At 43.0% G+C, this 25,314-nt stretch overlaps 1 protein-coding gene across 2 annotated transcripts in view; it reads left to right on the top strand.

Annotated features, from left to right (window-relative positions):
- The window catches only part of ATP8A2 (ATPase phospholipid transporting 8A2), a 692,529-nt gene that overhangs the window by 654,725 nt on the left and 12,490 nt on the right, over positions 1–25,314 (top strand). For both annotated transcript variants that reach the window (XM_070409448.1, XM_070409449.1), the window contains exon 36: positions 23,069–23,160. In XM_070409448.1, coding sequence (XP_070265549.1) covers positions 23,069–23,160 — 92 coding nt within the window. The remainder of the gene's footprint in view (positions 1–23,068; positions 23,161–25,314) is intronic.

The raw sequence follows: 25,314 nt of genomic DNA, 5'->3' as shown, positions 1-25,314 counted from the left end.
GCATTTTTCTCCAAATCATCAGGGGTCAGTTCGGATAAAAATAGAGCTTTTGAGAATTTCCTACATGTGGTTGCTCATATGTATTCGCTAACTCAACGATGCCAGTGTTGTCATCCTTCATGGTGTTGCTAATTCAGGCATGAGCATGTATTGAATCCTTGCATTTTTCCAGAGATCATGCTAGACAATAAAAAAAAATAGTAAAAGAATCAAGTAATGATGACAGATGCATAGGTAGAGCCAGGAATACAGTGTGAAAAGTGTTAAATAGAGTGATGGAGAAACTACCATCAGAGCCCAGTGTAAAATAGAATTTATCAGGGAGTCCAGCAGGGGAAGGGAATTGGGCTGCAGGGGATGACTGGGCAGATGTAAAGAGTTTTCCAAGCACAATGAAAAGCTCAGTCTGATAGGACCAGAGTCCAGGATGGTGGTGAGAAGTTAGGTTGGATAAGTAGGTAAGAGCAAAATCATATCGTCTGTGATGAGGTTGGGGCTTTATTCTGAAAGCCAAAGGGAGCTATCAAAAGTCTCACATAAGACATAGCTCTAGAATGAGATCTTTGAATAGAGAATGTGAAAAAAGAGCCACTTGACCTGTCTTCACCAAGGTCTCTACAGTTTGTCCTTGCGCCTGACTGAAAGGTTTACATGTCCCGGGACTCCTCTCCCACATGCAGGTTTGTACTGGGACGTGCATACTTCATCTGAAAGTGTTTGGAACTTACCTCTCACCTCTCCTCTAAAACAACTTAACATTGAGGAAAAATTTTCTTCTGGTGGCCCCACACCCTTTTAGAGGATAAAAGGACATTATATGGCCTGGCGGATGAGCACTAAGTAACCGAAAGTACAAGCTTAGAATGATGCCCCTTGGGCTGATCATAAACCCCTCTCCAGCCCTGGAGTTCATGGCACTGCTAATATGTGGGATTCAGTTCCTCATACAAAACCTACTCTTTCTGTGGAAATAATGTGTGCTGGTTACAAGAATAAAAAGCTGATAAAAATCCATATTATTGCTATGAATTACATCTAAAAAGTGTACTTTAAAAAATAACCACTAGGCATATCTCAAGGTCACAAGACCAAGGTCACATTCTGTTTCTTTTCCACTCTATATCCTTTCCGTTCACTCTCCTGCTCTCTGTCCTGAACATACACTCTCTCGGCTCCTTAAAGTCTGTCCTTGAGCCAATGGTTTTTCATTATTTTGGAAAATGAACTCCTGTATCCAGGTAGAATGCTTTCAGTTGCAAATAGCAAAATGCCCTTGGGATGCAAGAAGTCACTGGCTCATACTGCTATAGGGCAGTCATGGCTGTGGTCCCTAGCCAGGAATGTCATCAAGGACCCAGTTTCTTTCCATCTTTTCACTTTGCTCCAACATGTTATAATCATTTTGCCCCACACCCTTGTTCTGATTACAAGGAGGGCACCCCATGTGCAACCTTGTTCAAAACCAACGGGAGGGGGAGTTTGCTCCTGACAAACAGTTAACAAGTTCTGGGCAGGTTTAACAGCTGTTCTACCTAGAAGAAGGCAAGGGCCTGACCTCTGAAGATCCCCTTAGCTCTTGGCTATCCATGTGCTTATCAGTTTTCTCTCAACTCTGCTTTAAAATAATGAGAAAAGGCTCAGAAGTCTGTGTGGCATCACCTCACTCCCCATCTCCACTTGGACAGCACTTCCTTCATGCTGGGGTCCTGAGAGGATCTGAGGAGTTGCCAAGACCACCATGGCCACCAGCCAAGTGGAGTCGGGGGTTACCTTTCTTAGCCCCCTGCAATCGAGGCTATCGTTCTGGGTCTCCATCTGATCAGCCCTCAAATGGCACCAGGATGTTAATTTTCCCTTTCATTTACCTTAACTCTCAAAAATCAGCATAAAAAAGGCATCGGTGGTATGGTTCTTGCTTGTTCCACATTGAACTTTACCGCAGGTGTGGCCTCAATTGAAAAATTACTCCACACTTGCTCTCTTCGCATGGCTGATTTGAAAACCCACTGTTTATAGTCATCTTCTGCTGAAGAGTGTGGGTTAATTTTTTTTTTCAAGGAATGTTTTCAGATATTTAGCGAAGCTGCTTGGCCACAGGAAAAAAAGTTGTAAGTGTCTATACAGGATTTTGGATGAAAAATGGAATTTTAACTCCAATTCCAAAGCAAGTCAGCTAGTTAATGGAAACCTGTCACAGGTTAGAGACTGAGGAGGGTCCAGCTCAAGCACCGAGGTGTCCAGCCAGCCCTGCTCATTATGTGTGAGCATCGGCTCAGCTGGCTGTGTTCACAGCCTGCCCTGTAGCATCACACACTCCGATGCCTTCTCTGGTCTGAGAGTGAAGAAGCTGGGCCCCGGCATCTGCATGTGAAGCCCGGGAGAGGCCTTGACTCACACGTGATGAGAGTGGCAGCCGCACACTTTTTACTCATTCAGCTCAGCCGCCCATCTACAGTTACTGTAGTGACTGTAGGAATATCTCAGCCCCATGCCACATCCTACTTACAACACATTCACCAGAAAAGGGAGGGAAGCTCAAGTGCACACAAATTACTTGTTCCTATGGCCTTTCTGAGTCTGCCTAGGACTTCATTGCCAATATCACATCCCTCCACGTGGGAGGAAGTGGAGGAGGATGAGAGGAAAACACTTCACTTCCAAATGCTGGTGGCGGCATGGTTAGACTCCAGAGTACTTGGGATCGTGAGTTCATTCGGCCCTTATTTACACACACACCTTGTTCCAGAACAGGCTTAAGCAACTCAAAAACATGACTAAAGTCTATAGTTTAAAAAACAATTTCTTGACGTCCTCTAGCTTCTTCCATGAGCTGGGCTGAACTTTGAGTGACTCACTCATGATCTGAAGTCCTATAAACAAATACCCTAGGCCCGTGGTCGGCAAACTGCGGCTCGCGAGCCAAATGCGGCTTTTTGGCCCCTTGAGTGTGGCTCTTCCACAAAATACCACATGCGGGCGCATGTACAGTGCGATTGAAACTCCGTGGCCCATGCGCAGAAGTCGATTTTCAGCCTGGGCGAGTCTGTTTTGAAGAAGTACTGTTGATATTTGGCTCTGTTGACTAATGAGTTTGCCGACCACTGCCTAGGCTGAGATCTGCAAGATTTCCTCTATGTTGTTCTTATCAAGAGTGTTTATTGTATTCCCCCAATTGGGCCGTGCATTTTCCCAGGAAGACAGCATGAAGCAAGCACCTGCATCCACTTTATCCCTTTCCTCAGTGCATCTCACATGGGCCACCAGTTCACATATGAACTCTGGGAGAACACGGAGGTCGGGCTGTGCCAGGCACCTTGATCCCTCATTATCTTTAATTAGTGTTTAGGAGGTTAATTGGTAACGAAATTCATCTTTCTTTAATTACTTCAACAATTGAGTCAGGGGGGCCTTTTGGCCAGCCTTGAATTATTCAGTTTGTTTGGATGCCTATTTGAATTTGTAAAGTCAGATGTTTATTACCCAGACCCTGTGTATTAGAGAACTGTAAGGAAAAGAAGAGAAATGGTACCAGGAAAGTTACTTTTATTATACTTAATTTGCAGAATGGGCCTACCAGAAAGTTTGTTATTTTAAAAGAAAATACCAGTTATGAGAAATAACAATGGTTTCAAACTTGATCCAAGTCTTCTTATGCTCTACTAGGCAAATTTGTTTTATTTTTTATATATAAGGGCAACTTCACATTAATGGAATTTAATTGATTAATAAATACAATCCAATCACTATCCACATATCCTTACCATCATATATTAGATGCTTTTCCAACAACATTTAATTTTCAGTACTTTACATGATAAAGCTTTCAGCTACCCTCAAAATATTATATTCCAGCCCAGTATGCTTCACGGTACAAAAACTGTTTTTAATACCTGGCTTAAATTTTCCTTTGCTTCTTTTGAGCCCCCTGTGCTATTTCTCTCCTCCAGTTATTATCTATGACCATCAAATACTTTAAATATCACCATAGCCCTTCTATAAATGACCTTTCCACCCTTCTGAGTTTTTTTCATCACCCCTTCATTATATTCACACATTTGTCCCTGTTAGAAGATAAACTGAGGCATATTCAAAAATTTAAGAACTTACACCAGCAAAAATCAATTGGAACCAGGCAGCACAAACCGGAAGTGGGCTGGAGCACTCCTGGGACAAGAGCTCGGAAGGGACTTTTACAGAGAAAAGGGAGAAACACAGTAAGGAAATAATTGATTGTGTGTGTGTGTGTGTGTGTGTGTGTGTGTGTGTGTGTCTTAAAGCCCAGTTGGCTATCTGCGATTGGTCATCCATTGGTTTCAAATTTGTAAAGTTGAGGCATTTTGCAGGCTTACACGTTGGGGTGCTTATGTAAGTTACTGCGGCCTTAGAGCCACCTCAGTCTAAGGGCCTTCTTGCTTTATTGATTTAACACGCTTAAATGAGGCTGTTGTGCTCAAGCTTCACGTGAGGGTGGGCTTTGGACCTGGGCTGAAGTGCACATTTTCCGTGCATGGTATTAGAAAGTCACTCTTCGCCAGACCGCATCTGTCTGACAAGTGTCACCTCTTTTTTGGCAAAATTAGAATGTAGACTTGGCAGTCCTGTGGCCCTGGGAATTCTGCTTTTTAAAAAGAAGCTCCTTTTGACAAGATCTTGGGAGGTGAGGCTAGCTCCTCCTCTCCCTCAGCCAGAGGGGGTGCTCACAGAGGCCTCTGGAAAAAGAGAGGGGCCCCGTGGCCTTGTCATTTCCATCTTTGTCTTTGCTTTTGAACTTTAGCCCCACCTGTATTTATTATTCATCTCTTCATTTCTTCAGTCCTTCAATAAATAGTTCTTGAGCATCTACTGTGTACTAGGCACCAATTTTTGGTTCTGCATATATAACTGTGAACAAAAAACTTGAGCTTCCTGGGGTGGCTGAGGCGGAGGGGCAGGAGCTGTTAGCATGGCCCTTGTAGAACTTACATGTTAGTGGGGAACACAGACAGTAAACCCTGATAGTGAGAAGTGGGTTTAAAAAAAGAAGCAGCAGCAGCAAGGTACAGGGATAGACAGTGAGGAGAAGAGGTTATACAGTAAGCTGGGCAGAGGAGGCTGCTTTGAGTGAACTCAGGGAGAGAGCCCCGTGGGAAGAACATCTCAGGCAGAGCGCTAGCAAGTGCAAAGGTGGGAAACTAGAGTATTCTCGGAATTGCAAGGGAAGCCATGTGGCTGGGGCAGAGGGAGGGAGGGGAGCACAGTGGGAACCTGGGTTTGAGAGAGTCTTGCAATAAACATATGATTTTGAGCACAGTCCAATGGGTGGAAACACTTTAACAGACCTCTCTGCTTACTAAGCTGCATCTCCCTGATTAGCCTGGTGCGTCACCACTGTAGTGTTGTTTTGTCTTGTCCTTTCCCAAATGCCCGTATCAGGAAACGCACATGGCCTTAACTAGTCCTTCCTTGCACCTGGGCCTTCTCAGCCCCATACAGCACTGCACAGAGGCCTCTCTGGGCCAGCCAGGTGCCCTGCTAATTTATTTGTTCCTAACAGCCCCGTGACTCTGACCTGACCTTCCGTAGGCTCACCCACTGGACCAGAGAGCTCAGCCTGTTTAAGATGAATCTCACCACCTCATTGCAAAGTCATGGAATGAGGTAATGGTTTCCATATGTGCCGGGGCTGTCATTCAATTTTGACTTTGCCTGCTTGGCTAATGAGGTCAGACGGCTCTGCCTGTGGTGGACAGCGTCTCCCTTGGGTAGGGTACCTGCAGGAGATGGATGAGGTCTCCCGCCCCCTGTTAAACGCAGCTCGGTGATGTAGCATTTCTTCACACTGCTTAAAAAGGATGACTTCAAAGAAACACGAAACAGAGGGAATGCATAAAAACTGAGAAGGATCGTTTTTTACTTAAACTTTCTATTTTGAGATAATTGCAAGTTCACATTGAAAGAAATAATTCAGCCCTAACAGGTTTGGCTCAGTGGATAGAGCGTCGGCCAGCAGACTCAAGGGTCCCAGGTTCGATTCCGGTCAAGGGCATGTACCTTGGCTGCGAGCACATACCCAGTAGGGAGTGTGCAGGAGGCAGCTGATCGATGTTTCTCTCTCATCGATGTTTCTAACTCTCTATCCCTCTCCCTTCCTCTCTGTAAAAAATCAATAAAATATATTTTTTTAAAAAAAGAAATAATTCAGAGAGATTCCATGTACCCTTTACTCAGTTTCCCCCAATAGTAGCGTCTTGCAAAACTACAGTACAGTATCAAAACCCCACATTGACATTAAGGCTGTCAAAATACAGAACATGTCCAGCACCACAAGGATCCCTTATATCTTTTTATAGCAACAGTGACTTTCTACCTTCTCCTTAACCCCTGGCAACTGTCAATCTGTTCTCTATTTCTATAATTTTTTCATTTCAAGAATGTTATATGAATGAATCCTACCATATGGAAACTTTGGGTAGTGACCTTTTTTCACTCGGCAAAATTCTCTGGCGATCCATCCAGGTTGTTGTATATACCAATAGTTTCTATATATCCTAATATATATAAAAAGCCAGGTGCTGTCATGACCGGACGGATGACCAAACAACAGGCTAGGGAGCTGAGGGAGTGGGAGCTGTGGGCCCCCGGCCACCTGCCGTGCAGTGGCGGGAGGAGGGAGCGGTGGGCCCAAATGACCAAAGGACCGGTCTGGCTCTCACGGTGTGGTGGGGGGTGTGGTGGGGCAGGGCTGCGGAGCTGAGGAGCCTCGCGGGGTGGGGGGCTGTGAGCATGGAGCTTCCCGGGGTGCCTGAGGCGGAGGAGCATCACGGGGCAGGGGCGGTGGACGCGAGGCAGAGGAGTGGGGCAGGGGCTGTGAGTATGGAGCTTCGCAGGACGGTGAGGCGAAGGAGCGTTGCAGCGGTGGCTGAGGCCAAGGAGCCTCGTGGTGTGGGGGCTGTTAGCGTGGAGCTTCGTGAGGTGGCAGAAGAGAGTCGCAGGGCTTGGGCAGCTGAGGCCAAGGAGCCTTGCAGGGTGGGGGCTGTGAGCGTGGAGGTTCACGGGGCAGGGGCTACAGAGGTGGAGGAGCAACACTGGGCAGTGGACATGGCCCTGATTGCAGCTAGGCCTAGGGATCCTAACTACACACGATTTAATCATGTGCTGGGCATTTATTGTATATATATTTTATATATATATGTGTGTGTGTGTGTGTATATGTGTGTGTGTGTATATATATATATATGGAGAGAGAGAGAGAGAGAGGCCCAGCGCATGAAATTCATGCAATTCATTCATGGGTAGGGTCCCTAGGCCTGGCTTGCGATCAGGGCCTATCTTCCCTGGCTGCTGGCAGCCGGCCCCTCCCCCCACTGTCCATGTCCACATCCGCCGCCACCCACCCCCATTCCTGTTTCCCAATGGGACAATCGTTGAGTAAGTGCCCCCTGGTGGTCAGTGCATGTCATAGTGACCAGTGTTCCGCAGTTTGATCGATTTGCATATTACGCTTTTATGTCCTATCTAATAAAGAGAAAATATGCTAATTGACCCTCATGCCGTTGCAAAGATGGCGGCGCCCACAGCCAATAAGGAGGGAATATGCTAATTGAATGCCCCACCCTCAAAGATGGCAGTGCCCACAGCCAATAAGGATGGAATATGGTAATTGACTGCCACGCCCTCAAAGATGGTGGTGCCCACAGCCACAAGATGGCGCCACCCGGTCCCCTCAGCCCTGCCTCCAGAGACCCTTAGTCGTATCAGCTCCACACCTGCCCAGGGCCAGCCTGAGGCACAGGCAAGCCTCGGATGGTGGCTGTCCAGCTGCCCAGGGCCACCCAAGGCTCAGATAACCAGGGCCGCCCGAGGCTTGTGCTGCCGGCAGTGGCAGCAGCAGAGGTGTGATGGGGCGTCACCTTCCCCTGATTGCTGGGTCGCCTCCCACCCCTGAGGGCTCACATACTGTGAGAGGGGGCAGGCCGGGCTGAGGGATGCCCCCTCCAGTGCATAAATTTTCATGCACTGGGCCTCTAATATAGAGATATTTCAGAAAGGAAGGGAGAAGGAGAGAGAGATAGAAACATCAATGATGAGAGAGAATCATTGATCGGCTGCCTCCTGCACATCCCCTACTGGGGATCAAGCCCACAACACAGGCATTTGCTCTGTTCGGGAACCAAACTGTGACTTGCTTCACAGATTGAAGCTCAACTACTGAGCCATGCCAGCTGGGCTCTTCCTCTTTCTTGCTGAGTAGTATTTCATGGTACAGATAGACCACATTATGTTAAACCATTCACCTGTTGAAGGATATGTGGGTTTGTAGTTTGGGGCTATTATGAATAAAGCTCTTATAAATATTTGTATATAGGTTTCTGTGTGAACATAGTCTTCATTTCCCTTGGGTAAATGTCTAGGAGTAGAATCACTGGGTTTGTGGTAGTTGCATATTTAGGTGTACGTCTTTTCTTTTAAAAGGAATAACCATTTATTTAGCTTATAATTCTATGGGTTGGCTACACATTAATACAAGTTTATCTGATTTTTTTTGAGATTCAAATAATATTCACCTTTTCAAAGTATATAATTCAGTGGTTGTTAATAGAGCCACAAGGTATTTGTTTTTTTAAGGGATTGCCAAACTATTCTGTAGAGTGGTCATGCATGCCATTTTACATTGCCACCAGCAATGTATAAGTGATCTAGTTTTTCCATACCCTTGCCAGCATTTGGTGGTGTCACTTTTTTGTTGTTAGTGTTTGTGATAGGTATGTGGCAATAGCTCGTTGTGGTTTTAATTTGCATTTCCCCACTTGCTAATAATGTTGAACATCTTTCCATGTGCTTATCGCCATCTGTACATCCTTTCTAGTAAAACAACTCCGTATCTGTTGCTCATTTTTAATTGGATTCTAAGTGTTTTTTTCTGTTGAGTTTCAAGTTCTTTATATATTCTAGACATTAGTCCTTTGTCAAATATGTGGTTGAAAAATATTTTCTCCCAGTCTGTAGCTTGTTCTTTCAGCCTCTTTCTCAGAAGCCAAAATTAATCAGTTTTTCTTTATGAACTATGCTTTTTGTGTAAAGTCTAAGAACTCTTTGCATAGTCCTAGATCCCAATGATATTTTTCTGTTTTTTTCTAATGGTTGTATAGTTTTATGTTTTACTTTTAAGTCTGTGATTCATGTTGAATTACTATTTGTATAAGGTGTGACATTTGGACAGAGGTTTGTTTTGAGGTTTTTTTGGCCTATGGACGCATAGTTCCTCCAGCACTGTTTGTTGTAAAGAGTATGTTTCTTTCATTGAATTGCTTTTTACCCATGTCAAAAATTAGATGGGTTTGCTTTGATGAGTTTATTTCTGGATTCTCTATTCTATTCTGTGCATTTTTCTGTCTATTCCTCAACCAACGCCATACTCTCTTGATTAGTATATTATAAGTCTTAAAATCAGCTAGAATAATTTCTTCCATTTTATTCTTTTTCAAAATTCTAACTATTCTAGTTCCTTTGCCTTTCTATATAGATTTTAGAATAATGTTGTCTATATGTACAAAAAAATCTTGTTGACATTTTGATAAAAATTACATTAAACCTATGTATAATTTGGGGGAGAATTAATATCTTTACTATAGAGTCTTCCAATCCATAAACATGGTATGTTTCTCTGTTTACTCAGACCCTTTTTTGTTTCTTTCATCAGCATTGTGGAATTTTTAGCATACAAATCCTATACACATTTTGATAGACTTACATCTAAATATTTCATTTTTTGAGTATTCATAAATTGCACTGTATTTTTAATTTTAGGATCCATGTGCTAATACTTAGAAATATAGCAGATTTCTGTATGTTGGTCTTACATCATGTAACCTTGCTGAAGTCATTTATTCATTCTATGAGTTTTGTGTGTATATGTGTGGTTGTTTCCATATTTATATATTTATATTTCTTGGTATTTTCTAGACAATCATTTTATCTAAAAATAGGAGTGCTTTTATTCCTCTTTCTGATTCATGTGTCTTTTATTTCCTTTTCTTGCCTGTTGCACTGGCTAGAATTTCCAGCACTCTGTTGAATAAGAAAATGGACACTTTTGCCTTGTTTCTAATATTGGAGGGAAAGCATTCAGTCTTTCATCATAAACTATGATGTTAGTTGAACATTTTTTGTAGATGTTCTTTGGCAAGTTGAGGAAGTTCCCCTCTATTCCCATTTTACTACTGGACTTTATGAAAGCCTTCCTCCTGACAGCATGAGATAATTTAGATTCCCTAGTTGGCCTCCACTGATGCCTGCTGGGTAAGAATTGGACATCTGTGCTAGTACAAACCTTTCTTCCCTCCAATTCCTAGTTGTGATGGTCAGAGGAGATATTGAAATCAGGGAGAACTAGAGAAATCTATATTTTTATTTTGGAATGAAGTTTATATTAAGTTAGTTAACCTTGAATCCTATTCTTTCCTCAGCCAGGCTGTTCTCCAAATGTTCTATGTAATCTGAATTCTTAACAAAATACAATATTTTTATCTTTGTAAAGGATGAAAAGTAAAGAATGCATAGAGATTGGTAGGAAGTGTAGAGGTGCAAAAGGGCTGGCCAGGCTCCCACAGACCGCAGCTGAAGTTCAAGAGGGATATATCAGCTGTGGGGAGTTCAAGCCCGCAACCCAGGTATGTGCCCTTGACCAGAATCAAACCCGGGACCCTTCAGTCCATGGGCTAACGCTCTATCCACTTAGCCAAACTGGCTAGGGCCAACATTTTCTTATTTTTCTTTCACTTATTTGTGCTCTGAGAAAAACCATGAGGATCGAGAGGGCAGAAACTCTGTTTCCTTGTATCCAAAGAAGCAAGGCTGCCCTTTTTTCCCCACTCCCACGTACACTGTAAAAGCAACGACTAATGAACACCATCTAACAAAATCAACAGCAAGGCTAAAGACTTTGCCTACAACAGAATAAGCTAGTATAAGTGAATATCAAGGAGAAGTTGTTGTTGAATCATTTTCCCTTTTAAAACATGTCAAAAAATTATCAGATATTAGAAAAACTGAACTGAAAGTAAAGTCATATTTATGTGTCATGCTTAATTTTTTTACCTATAAAATCTTGTGCTGGCATGAAAGACTTAGCCTAAAAGCCAAGATATGTTATTCTGATTAAGTATGTGACATATTGTAGAATAGTACAATATTTATAGTTTGAAGTACAGTTCTTGGTGTTTATTTGATCAAATAGTATAAAAGTGAAATATATATAGTAAATACAGTTCTAAACCAGAAATAAGTTAAATAATTATTTTCAATAGTGAATATTTTTCCTTCTATGGTTTATTTCTTAGACGTTTTAAATGGGAAACCAGTGGTACCTTTATTTTGTGAATTTTGAAGACTCAGAATTAACTGCATTTAATTGTGAGTGCAAGTATTGGCTGTCTTTTTTGAGCAGAACAGGAGAATCCTGACATGGTGATTGCCTATATTCTATACGTAAAATAAGGAATTGCAACTATCTCTCCTGATCACTAAGACTGTTTCAACTCTAAAATTCTACATGTGGGTCCATCATCCTAATCATTAACATGGAATTTTTTAAAAATCTCTGTGGTCAGTTCATTGTGCTTATTAAGAGATTTTATTCCAAACACCCAGAATTGTATTCTAGTATTCAGAATGCTTTCATAAAGTCCAGTAGTAAAATGGGAATAGAGGGGAACTTCCTCAACTTGCCAAAGAACATCTACAAAAAATGTTCAACTAACATCATTTATAGAACATTTCATCCCAAAGCTGCAGAATATACATTCTTCTCAAAAGCACATGGGTCATTCTCAAATATAGACCATATGTTAGGATGCAAAACAAGTCTCTACAAGTTCAAGAACATTGAAGTCATATTAAGCATCTTCTCAGATGACAGTGGAATGAAATTGGAAATCAACTACAGTAAAAACACTCAAAAATATTCAAGTACATGGAGGCTAAATAGCATGTTATTAAACAGTGGGTGTGTTACAAATGAGATTATAAAAGAAATCAAAAACTTCCAGGAAACAAATGAAAATGAACACAAAACAACCCAAAATCTATGGGATACAGCAAAAGCACTCATGAAAGGGAAGTTCTACCAGGCCTGCCTTAAAAAAAGAAAATAATAATAATAATAATAATAATAAAAATTTAACCCTGCAACTTAAATAATTAGAAAGAGAAGAATATGAAAATCCCAGAGTAAGTAGAAGGAAGGAAATAATAAAGATTGCAGCAGAAATAAATGACAGACATTTAAAAAAAATCAAAAATAAAAAAAATCAATAAAACCAAGAGCTGGTTCTTTGAAAAGATAAACAAGATTGATGAACCTTTAGCCAGGCTCATCGAGAAACAAAGAGCAAGGACCCAAATAAATAAAATCAGAAATGAAAGTGGTGAAGTAACAGCTATTACCACAGAAATACAAAGAACTATAAGAAAATATTATATGCCAAAAAACTGGACAATGTGGATGAAATGGATAAATTCCTAGAAAAATACAGTCTCCCAAAACTGAATCAGGAAGAATCAGAAAACCTGAATAGGCTCATAACAACTGATGAAATAGAAGCAGTAACCAAAATACTCCCAGCAAACAAATGCCCTGGTCCGGGCAGCTTCACAGGAGAGTTGTACCAAACAGTCAAACAATTAACACCTGTCCTCCTCAAACTATTCCAAAAAATATGAGAGGAAGGAACACTTCCAACCTCTTTTTATGAGGCTAGCATTATCCTAATTCTAAAACCAGATAAAGACTCTACAAAGAAAGAGAATTACAGGCCAGTATTCCTGATGAACATGGATGCTAAAATCCTCACCAGAATATTAGCAAACCAGATCCAACAATATATTAAAAAGATCATACACCATGACCAAGTGGGGTTTATTCCAGGAATGTAAGGCTAGTACAATATTCCCAAATCAATAAATGTGATACATGACATAAAACAAGTTGAAAGACAAAAATCACATGATCATATCAATAGCTGCAGAAAAAGCATTTGGCAAAATCCAACATCCATCTATATATATAAAAGCCTAAGTGACTGTTATAACCGAACGATTGGAAGGACTGGTTGACCAGTTGCTATGATGCACATTGACCACCAAGGGGCAGGCGCTCAATGCAGGAGTTGCCCCCTGGTGGTCAGTGCACTCCCACAGCCAACCTTCCACAGCTGGCCAACCTCCCACAGCCCCTCACCCTGGCTGGCTAGCCTCCCCAGTAGGGGGGCTGGCCAGCCAACCTCCCAGGCCCCCACAGCTGACTGGCCTCCCGATAGACCTCAATTGCTGGCCAGGCCAAGGGACCCCACCCATACATGAATTCGTGTACTGGGCCTCTAATTTTTTATAAAATCTCTCAGCAAATTGGGAATAGAGGGATCATATCGCAACATAATAAAGACCATATATGACAAACCTACACCAAACATCATACTCAATGGGCAAATATTAAAACCATTTCCCCTAAGAACAGGAACAAGACAGGGATTCCCACTTTTACCGCTCTTGTTTAACATAGTACTGGAAGCCCTAGTCACAGTGATAGATAAGAAAAAACATAAAAGGCGTCCAAATTGGAAAGGAGGAAGTAAAATTCTCTTTATTTGCAGATGAGATTATGTTGTAATAGAAAAAGATTCCACCAAAAAACTACTACATTTAACCCTTTGAGTGCCAACCAATATCCTAGGAACTATGCTAAAATTGCCAAGGCATTTTTGCTGATTTTACAGCAGTTTAGGAAAAAAATTATGAATCACCAAGTAAATGAAGTTACATATTCAAAAACTTAAGGAAACCTTTACTACATTTGTTTACTGCCATCTGTCAATAAAGAGTGAACTACTAGCATCTAATAGTGACACTGCAGGAGGAGCACGATAGCACTTCTGGCACTTTTGGCGAAAGACAGGAGGAGCATGATTGCACTCCCCGGCACTCTAGGGGTTAATAGATGAATCCAGCAATGTAGCATGAAACAAAGTTAATACCCCGAAATTGATGGCAGTTTTATACACCAACTAGAGGCCAGGTGCATGAAATTTGTGCATGGAGCGGGGGTTCCCCTCAGCCCAGCCTGCACCCTCTTCAATCCGGGACCCCTCGGGGGATGTCTGACTGCCGGTTTAGGCCCGATAGGGACAGTCAGACATCCTTCTCACAATCCGGGACCGCTGGCTCCTAACTGCTCACCTGCCTGCCTGCCTGATTGCCCCTAACTGCCCCCCAACCGGCCTGGTAGCCCCCAACTTCCCCCCCCTGCTGGCCTGGTCACCCCCAACTGCCCTCCCCTGCCAGCCTGGTCGCCCCACGCAGCCTGCTGTTCAGTCGTTTGGTCGTCCCTCACTAACCCCCCTGCTGGCCTTGTCACCCCATGCAACCTGCTGTTTGGTTGTTACTGTTACTGTGATGGCATCCCAGACAATTTGCATATTCCTCTATTATTAGTATAGATCAGTGGCCGGCAAACTCATTAGTCAACAGAGCCAAATATCAACAGTACAACAATTGAAATTTCTTTTGAGAGCCAAATTTTTTAAACTTAAACTATATAGGTAGGTACATTGTTATTAACTTCATCAGGGTACTCCTAAGCTGGCCTTTGCTAAAAACATCCTCAATCTGATTGAGGTACGTTCGCTGAGGTTGACCCCTTCCAACTCTCCCATCCACACTTGTCTTGTGTACTTGTTTCGTCTATCTTTTTTCGTTCATCCTCTCTATATGTCCAAACCACCTCAACATACATTTCTCAATCCTTGACACTATGTCTTCTTCCACAATGTTCCCTAAAATTAACTTAATAAACTTTACTTAAAGTTTTAAGTCAACTTCACACTGTATGTGCGCGCCCGCACATGGTATTTTGTGGAAGAGCCAGACTCAAGGGGCCAAAGAGCCGCATGTGGCTCGCGAGCCGCGGTTTGCCCACCACTGGTATAGATAATGAACTCTCAGAAAGAGAAATTAAACAAACAACCCCATTTACTATTGCAACAATAAAATTAAGATACCTAGGAATAATCTTAATCAAGGAGGTAAAAGACTTGTATTCAGACAACTACAGGATGGTAGAAAAAAAGAGACAGTGAAAGATATAAACAAGTAGAAGAATATACTATGTTCATGAATTGGTATAATTAACATCATTAAAATGTCCACACTACCCAACGCAATCTACAGATGCAATGCAGTCCCTATTAAATTACCAATGGCATCTTTCACAGATCTAGAACAAATACTCCAAAAATTTATATGGAACCAGAAAAGACCTCAAATAACCACAGCAATCTTGAGAAAGAAGAACAAAGTTGGAGGTATCAAGACCGGGTATCAAGTAATACTACAAAGCCTCTATAATCAAAACAGCCTGGTAATGGCACATGCACAGGCTCAGATCAATGGAATAAAACAGAGAACCCAGAAACTGACCCAAGCCATTACACTCAATTTATTTGACAAAGGAGACAAGAGTATACAATGGAGTCAAGACAGTCTTTTCAATAAATGGTGTTGAGAAAATTAGACAGATACATGCAAAAAAAATGAAACTAGAGCACCAAATTACACCATACACAAAAATAAACTCAAAATGGATAAAAGGCTTAAATGTAAGTCATGAAACCATAAAAATCCTAGAAGAAACCATAGGCAGCAAAATCTCAGACATCTCTCATAGCAATATGTTTACAGATACTCCTAGGGCAAAGGAAACTAAGGAGAAAATAAACAAATGGGACTACATCAAAATAAAAAGCTTCTGCACAGCAAAAGAAACCACAAACAAAATGAAAAGGGAACACACTGCATGGGAGAACATATTTGGCAATGATACATCTGATAAAGGGTTAATATCCAAAATATATAAAGAATTCATACAACTTAACAAAAGGAAGATAAACAATCCAATTAAAAAATGGACCTAACCGGGGGAATGTCAAGGGGGGTAGGGGGGAAAGAAGGAGACATATGTAATACTCTTTGTAATACTTTAAGCAATAAAAAAAAATGGACCTAAATAGAAACTTCTCTTAAGGGGACATACAGATGGCCAAGAAACTTATGAAAAATGCTCCATGTCACTAATCGTCAGAGAGATGCAAATTAAAACAACAATGAGGTATCACTTCACACCTGTCAGAATGGCTACTGTCAATAAATCAATAAATAACAAGTGCTGGAGAGGATGTGGAGAAAAGAGAACCCTAGTACACTGCTGGTGGGAATACAGACTGATGTATCCACTGTGAAAAACAGTATGGAGTTTCTTCAAAAAATTAAATATGGAACTGCCATTTGACCCAGTGATCCCACTTCTAAAAAACCCGCAACGGCAATCAGAAAGAATGTATGCACCCCTATTTTCATACCAGCACAATTTACAATTGCTAAGATCTGACAGCCCAAGTGCCCATCAGTAGATGAATGGATAAAAAAAGCTGTGGTACATTTATACCATGAAATACTATGCAGTAGTAAAAACCTTTGAGACAGCATGGAGGGACCTGGAGAATATTATGCTAAGTGAAATAAGTCAGTCAGAGAAAGACAGATATCACATGATCTCACTCATATGTGGAATCTAAAGAACAAAATAAACTCTTGAACAAAATAGATCCAGAGACATAGAAGCATGAAACAGACTGTGGAATCTCAGAGGGAAGGAGGGGGAGGGAGGGCAAGAGATCAACCAAAGCCCTAGCTGGTTTGGCTCAGTGGATAGAATGTCGGCCTGCGGACTGAAGGGTCCCAGGTTTGATTCCAGTCAAGGGCATGTACCTTGGTTGCGGGCACATCCCCAGTAGGAGGTGTAAAAAATCAGTAAAATATATTTTTAAAAAAAACAAACAAGAGATCAACCAAAGAAGTTGTATGCATATACAGTATGCATAAACCGTGGACATAAACAATAGGGTGGTGAAGGCCTGGGGCAGGGGTGGAGGCAGGTTAGAGGAGGTCAATGGGGGAAAAGGGGGACATATGTAATACTTTCAACAATAAAGATTTTTTTTAAAAGTACAAAGGACATAGTAGGGAAATTTGAACCCCAAAAAGCACCCCCACCAAAAATAAAAATAAAAATGGGTTGGGTATGAATTGGCAGAAAGAAAAAAGGAGAATAATTTACTACCATATAATAGAAGAGAATTTATGATGGGCTCCTAGTCCAGGGTGTAAACTCCTATCTTATTGGAATGTTTGCGTGGAAAACCTATTTTATTTAGTTTTATTCTTGTTATTTTCCCTCATTAACGGATGGGGCAAAAGTAGGTTTATAGTTGTTCATATGGGAAATAATACAATAATTAATAAGTAATAATAAAAGAATTGCCTGGCCAGCAGGGCTCAGTGGTTGAGCGTCACCCTATGAACCAGGAGAAAACAGTAAGATTCCTGCTCAGGGCATATGCCTGAGTTGTGGGCTTGATGTGAAACCATAAAAATCGACCCCCAGTGTGGGACCTGCAGGAGGCGACCCATCAATGATTCTCTCTCATCATTGATGTTTCTCTCTCTCTCTCTCCCTTTCCCTTCCTCTCTGAAATAAATAAAAATATATATTTTTAAAATAATACAAGAATAAACTCTGTTTCACATACTCACAACTGTACACCTACTTTTAACCCACCCTCTACATAAATGTACTGAACTAAGTGATCCTACAAAGGCCTAGGTAGGTCTGGAATACACATGAGCCCAAAAGGTCCTCATTTCCTAATGTTTAGATTATAATTAGTAAAATAAGTTACCAATTGAGGCTGTGAAATCTCATTTTCTATGGATCCTTAAAAATAGGTTAGAATTTCCACACTGATCAATTGGTAGATGTTTGGCCTTGCCTTAAGGAAAAGGAATTTTGGACAAGCTTTTTTCTTGAGGAACCTATTAGATTTATGTTTTGAAGGCAGTTCAGCATTCATTTAAAAATAAGTGTCTATCCCTGACCGGTTTGGCTCAGTGGATAGTGTCAACCTGTGGACTGAAGGGTCCCAGGTTCGATTCCAGTCAAGGGCATGTACTTTGGTCTTGGGCACATCCCCAGTAGAGGGTGTGCAGGAGGCAGCTGATCGATGTTTCTCTCTCATCGATGTTTCTAACTCTCTATCCCTCTCCTTTCCTCTCTGTAAAAAATTAATAAAATATATTTTTTAAAAAATATTAAAAAAATAAGTTTCTAAAAATACCTGTGTTTTTGGATTTGTTGGGGTGTCAGCTGCAGTTCCTACCAGCTGTAACTACTGACAAGAGTTAACAACAAATTTGCAGTTATTTGTTATATTCTCCATGCTCCTGAGCTTTGGCAGTTATGCGTGTGCAGTTTTTGCAGGAATAGCCTCCTGGCAGAACTGTGAACAAAAGAGTTGATTACTTCCCAACATAGGCTTCTCAGCTCTCCGCTCCTTCTTAACACTGCTCGGTTTTTGAGACAGGAGCACACCACCTCCTCATGTCAGCTTCTAAACAGAGTCGGTGGGAGGACTTGTGTGAGACTGAGTTTCATCACTATTATTTGGGAGGCACTAAGAATGCATGTACCACTGGTGAATTTTTGTTTGCATGCACATTTCCTATCTGTACGTCCCAGTCAGATACCTGCTAAGCTAGGATAGAAAAAAATCAAAGAAAGCACTTACTCACTCCACCAGTGGAGAAGTAAACCAACAGTATAGGCGATGGGAGGGAATCTGCCTTAATTCCGGGCCCTTCCCCTCCTCTTTGCTTTTTTAATTGAACTTCCTTTTTTAAATACAATGATGTAACTCACATAACATAAAATTTACCATTTTAAAGTGTACAATTCAGTGGCATTTAGTATAGTCACAATGTTGTGGAACCATCGCCACTGTCTAATCCTAGCACATAGCTCATCTCCCCAAAAGGAAACATTGTATGCTTTAAGCAGTCACTCCCATTCCCCTCCCCGACACTCCCAACCTACAGTCCCTGGCAACTACTGCTCTTTTTTTTGTCTCTACATATTTGCCTGTTCTGGAGATTTCCTATAAATAGAATCATGCAATACATGGCCTTTTTGGTTTATATTCTTTCACTTACTATAATGTTTTCAAGGTGTATGCATGTGTAGCATATATCAGTACTTCATTTCTTTTCATGGCTGCATAATATTCCACTGTGTGGATATACAATATTTTGTTTATCAGTTAATAGATATATAAATTGTTTCCATTTGGGGGCTGTTGTAAATAATACTGCTTCAGATATTGGTGTACACATATCTATTTGATTCTGATTATAATTCTTTTGGGTGTATATCTAGGAGTGGAATTCCTGGCTAATACAGTAACTCCCTGCTGAACTTATTGAAGAACAATGGCCACACCATTTTACAGTACCACCAGTAATGTGCTAGGGTTCCAATTACTCCACATGCCCTCTAATATTTGTTCTTTTCTGCTTTTTGTTTGTTTTTTATTATAGCCATCCTAATAGATGTTAAGTGCTATCTAGTTGACTTAAATTTTCCAAATGACTAATGAGCAGAATATAAAACAAATCTACACCTAGTCATACTAAGTGTTGTTATGAAGCTGTACAACACCAAAAACAAAGAAAATTATAAAAGTGTCCAGAAGGGCTCAGCCGTTGTGGCTCAGTGGTTGAGTGTTGACCCATGAACGAGGAGGTCCCAGTTCAATTCCCTGTCAGGGCACATGCCTGGGGTTGCTGTATCTACCCCCAGTGTACGGCATGCAGGAGGCAGCTGATCAATGATTCTCTCTCATCATTGATGTTCGAATCTCTCTCTCCTTCTCCCTTCCTCTTTGAAATCAATTTTTAAAAAATTATTTTTAAGTGTCCAGAAGGAAAAGAGATTAACTTGTCCTCTACATGAGTAGATAATGCAAAGACAATAAGAAAGGAGAAAAGAAGGAGAAAAGCAAAAATAGGATAAACTAGAAGTATAAAATAAATAATTCCATTTAGACATATTTTAAAACAAAATTGTATATTAGTGTGAATGCATTTATATAGAACAAAGTATTAAATATGAACAAAAGGTTATTTCTAACTTTATTATAGTAGAAGGAAGAAGAATGGTATCAGAGAGGAGTATAAGGGGACTTTATATTTGAGATTTTATTATTTGGTTAAAATCTGAAGTAGTTCTCACAACTAGGTCCACTCCTGACGTTTTCAGGATTTGGTGCATGAGTACGATGGAAAGTACATGCTATGTCTAAGTATGTGACAGTTATAAATCAACGTAACAGATAGCTGTGTATCTCAATGAAAGATTTGTACCTCCGTGAATAGCTTCATGAAGATGGCAGTGCTTGGTGATTCCCAGATTCTTTGCAGGTCTGAGCCAGAGAGTGGTAGCACAGGGAAGAGTTAGCTGACTTGGGTATTTCACCTTCACTTGCCAACCTTGGCTCAGTCCTGCACTGGGAAGGGACCTGTGCACACATGTGGGGGCGCCGTCCATACATCCATGAAGGAAACCACCCCTTGGCCACTCCCTCAGGCCAGGGAGTGTGCACACTAGCTATATGGCCTACTTTTAGGGGAATGGAGTTAGCAAGGAGGTCAGGTTAGCCTTGGGTGCCAGCTTAGGGGTCACTAAGAAGAAACTTCTAGGGTCTTAAATATTTTAGATGGGAGACAGGCATAGGCTCTGGGTAGACCTGTCTCCTTGACTCCATGGACCCCTCCCCATGTCGGGGGAAGAGCTACAGAGTGGAGTGGGTCCCTCAGAAGCATGGTGTCTAAGGGTGGTGCTACCATTTGCTAAAACCACTGTACTGACTTCTGACTATCTCTGTGTGTTTGGAATAGAGAGAGAGAGAGAGAGAGAGAGAGACCATTCCACGAGGGAATTGGGAACACCTATCTAGCACAGAGGCAGGGACAAAAGCACTGCCAGCAAAGTGCCTTTTTATTTGTCATAGCTGAGTCTCTGTGTGATTTCAAAAGCCCCTCCCACATATGTGGTTCTTCCTGAAATGTTAGCGGAATCAGGGATGACCAGGGTAGAGGATGGGCCTGGTGTCAGAGCATAGCCCTGTGTCTGTCCCCTAGTTTCTGGGGAGAGAGTGCTTGTCAACCAGGAAGGCTGGGAAGGATGCCCCAGGAACCTCCAGCCCAGCCTTCAGGGAGCACTTCTACACACAGTGCCTTCCAGGGTCAGACTTTGTCACGTTCCCAAAGTCCTGCAACTAGCCAACACCTGGAGCTGCAGATGGTCAGGCGGCAGTGGCCACACAGGGTCTTCGTACTCACAGGCTCCCTCCTCATTCATCTGCTCAGCCCTGTAGTCCCGGGCAATTGCTCAGCAGGCTCAGGGAGATCAGTTCAGCCCAGCCGTGGGCAAACTACAGCCTGCGGGCCGGATCTGGCCCATTTGAAATGAATAAAACTAAAAAAAAAAAAAAAAAAAGACCGTACCCTTTTATGTAATGATGTTTACTTTGAATTTATATTAGTTCACACAAACACTCCATCCATGCTTTTGTTCCGGCCCTCCGGTCCAGTTTAAGAACCCATTGTGGCCCTCGAGTCAAAAAATTTGCCCACCCCTGGTTTAGCCCATGGGAGAGAAAGATACGAGAGGGATGGAAAAGCCAGTGTGAAGGGATAGAAAAAGTGTATTTTCTCATAAACTGTCAGACACTGCCAGGTTTAACTAGCGCAGGCTCACCCTTAATTGCTGATGAGTCAAACATTGTCCTTTCAACCAAGAGAATCAGAAAATGCTCTCTTCTGGAAACCCAAGTGCAAAATGAACTTCAGCTCATAGAACTACTAAGAATACCCAGGGCCCTGCTCCTCTTTCAAAGGCCAGTGGGGGAGTGGTGACGTGGACTCCTCAGGCTTGAGGCTCATGGACAGGGCCAGGGGAGGTGCTTTAGATCACAAGCAACTGCAGCTCCTTAACCCTCAAGTCCCCACAGACAGCAGATCGGGGTGTATTTGCTGCCATAGTACAATACCACAGACTGGGGGCTTAAACAAAAGAAAGTTATTATCTCACAGTTCTGGGGCTGCAAGTCCAAGATCAAGGTGTGGCCAGGCTTGGTTTCTCCCGAGGCCTTTCCCCTCAGCGTGTAGATGTCCGTCTTCTTCCTTTGTCTTCACATGGTCTTTCCTCTGCGTGTGTCCTAGTCTCCTCTCCTCATGAGGACCCCAGTCGTACTGGATTATGGCCCCGCCCTAATGTCCTCATCTTAACACAATCACCTCTTAAAGATCCCATCTTCCAATGCAGTCACATTCTTAGGTGCTGGGGGTTAGGAATTGAGCCCATGAATGTGGGGGGACACAATTCACCCCATAATAGAGGGCACTGGCAAACTGCTGTGCACCTGAAATCTCTTTGGGAGCAAGCAGAGTGATGGTAAAGAATCAAAGCACTCTGGCCGCCTGGACAGTTCTCAAGCACCCACTGGGTTGATAAGAATGAAGATAGCTGTCCTCCGGGATAGCTCCATGTCTGTTCACAGCTGTGGCCGCCTTAGAGGGAATAATTTCTGGAAAGGCAGGAGGAGCTCCTGATCCTTATGTTTTCAAAGAAAATTCACCTTGATTTTTATTGTGTTTCATAATAAGCATCAGGTTCTGTGGAAAGAAGCCTGTCTCCTGCTAGGGTCCTGGGGCACCGGGGAGAGGCCCTGGCCCTGGTACCATTTACTGGCTCGAGGAAAGGAGGCTGCAGGTGGGATTGAGGCTTTTAAGACATTTACCATAGAAACAGATCACTCCTTCCAAAGTGTTCCGGGAAGCCAGGGTTTGCCCAGTATGAAAGGGCACTTGTAGTACACTTCAATTAAGAGGGAGGCAGAAGGCTGAGGCGCTGTGTACAGGACGGCTGAACACAGAGCGCCTTTTAGAAGAGAGGGCTGTGCTCTCCAAGTGTCGAGATAGCATCTACCGTCAACAGTGGGCGGCGTGCAAAACTGGACATTTGTCTTGACGTGGGGAAGGAAGCTTTCCCCCCGTTTGTTTTATTTTACAACCGGAAGTCATTCAACCAGAACCTTTGAGATGTGTCCAGGTGAATTAGAGACTGACATGTTTGATTTACCTGCAGGATGAATGAGCGGGACCACTTGTTAAGGAGGCTCAGCAGGAAGACGCCCCCAACTCTCTTCCGAGGAGGTTCCCTCCAGCAGAGTGTCCCACGTAAGTAGTCACCGCAGCCTACGCAGGCCAGCCAGACCTGGCCCACGCAGGAAGGTGGGAAGCTTAATGAAGGCCTGGGCATTGTTAATAGGGAAGGAGACAGCTGCCAAGCTGGAGCACAGAGTTTAGAAGTGAAATTCGTGTGTTTGGCCTGAGGCAAGTACAGCTTGCATATAGGTAGTTCCCTGGGACCCAATCAAATGCCTGAATGACAAAATTCTTAAACTTAAAAATCCTGATGTGGTTAAGATCCTCTGTCAGCCTCCCGGTAGCATTTTTTCTAAGGTTGAAGTGATGTTACTTTTAAATTGGTTTCCCCAAAGATAGCAATATGCAGGGTTTTATTTAATACTAGAGGCCCGGTGTACGAAATTCGTGCACTGGGGTGGAAGGTCCCTCAGCCTGGCCTGCACCTTCTTGCAGTCCATGACTCCTCACTCCTTACTGCCCGCCTGCCACGGAGGCAGGAGAGGCTCCCGCCACCGCCACTGTACTCGCCAGCAGTGAGCTCAGCTTCTGGCTAAGCAGCGCTCCTCCTGTGGGAGCGCACTGACCACCAGGAGGTAGCTCCTACATTGAGCATCTGCCCCCTGGTGGTCAGTGTGCATCATAGCAACTGGTTGTTCTGCCAGTCATTCTGCCGTTTGGTCAATTTGCATATTAGGGTTTTATTATGTAGGATTAGTATATTAATTAAAACAATGCCAATCACTGGAAAAAAAGTCTCTGCTTTATCCAGGAAGGTCGCCCCAAGTCTAGCACTGGTGTCCCCACTCTGACCACTAAAGCCCTGGTCTGGTTTCTGCCAAAGGCATCTGATCTGAGCAGGGTCTCTGGGGTTGCAATGGAGCCCAAAGGAGCATGAAAGGAGGCCATGAAAGCAGATGGGGTCCCTGCCAGAGTTCATGGGGAAGCTGCAGGCTCATTTTAGCAATCCAGCCATTGGGCTTCCAGCTGAGAGGTGTCATTAGAATGCAGGTTTCCTGTGCCAAGGCCTGTAGGCCTGTGGGCCCCTACATCTCTGAACCCTCCAATCTCTCCTGCCGCACTCCCTCTTACACGTTCACATGTCATCTCTTCACCCAGGCCTCACTTCCTGCTTCCTGTTCCTCCCAAGGAGGTGAGAAGGAAGCGATGGTAGACCAAAAACAGCTTAGGGAAAATCATCACGGCATCTGTAGGACAGGTATTCAAGGTCCTATGTCAATGGTGTCTGACAATACAGAGAGGGAAGGGAAGGGTGGAATGGCATTCCTCTCAGTAATCCACTTCCTCTCTTCACTTTCCCACTGAGGCCAGCTCCATGTGGGGCCTCACCTGCCTGGTGTGTTCTTTAGTGCTCCACTGCCCCTGGAGAGAGGTGGTGTCAGCCCCAAGAGCACCTGGCAGAGGCTCAGGTCAGTACAGTAACTGGCCCAGTGTGGCCTAGCGATCAGAATCACAGTTGTGGTGTCTCTGGTCCGAGAGAGTGGTCAAATCAGGAGGCTTGGTAGGGAAGTCCAAGGAGTGAGGTGTGTGAGGTCCACTTCTGGAGCTGAGCTGCCTGCAGTACTGTCCTGTCTGGGCCACGTTTTTGTCATCGTAAGCAAGTTGACCTCTCTGTTTCTATATCTGTAAAATGGAGATGACATGAAAATCTACCTGGGGTTGTTGGGAGGATTAAATGAGATCATAAGGTGCCTAGAATGGTGCCTGACAATATAGAGTCCAATAAATGTCAGGTATCACTATTTTTTTCTGACATAGTTGAGTAACTGGGGGCAACTTACATATTTCTTGAAACTTCTGTGTCATCCTCTGGGGAAAAACAGAGTTATCTACACTAATAAAAGAGAAACATGGTAATTAGCGTACGACCGCTACCCTTCCCATTGGCTAATCAGCATATCCTTATGCAAATTAACTGTCAGCCAAGATGGCGGCCGGCAGCCAGGCAGCTGGAAGCGAACATGAGGCTTGCTTGCTCCAGTGACGGAGGAAGCCAAGGTTCCCCGCCTGACTTGCCGGCCTCTGAGCTGGCAGTTTGAAACATTCTAACAAATATAGAAGCTAAACAAAACCCCAGAAAGAAGGCGGGGATCTCAGAGCTGGAGTTATACATTGTTTCGATTATAGAACGCTCAGCAGCTGAAGCCTCAGAGCTAGAGCCAGAGC

Source organism: Myotis yumanensis, unplaced genomic scaffold (assembly GCF_028538775.1).
Source record: "Myotis yumanensis isolate MYYU_CA2020_CCGP unplaced genomic scaffold, mMyoYum1.0.hap1 SCAF_3, whole genome shotgun sequence".
NCBI lineage: Eukaryota > Metazoa > Chordata > Mammalia > Chiroptera > Vespertilionidae > Myotis > Myotis yumanensis.
Note: the sequence above shows the minus strand (reverse complement) of the source record. Positions and strands in the feature narration are given on the sequence as shown.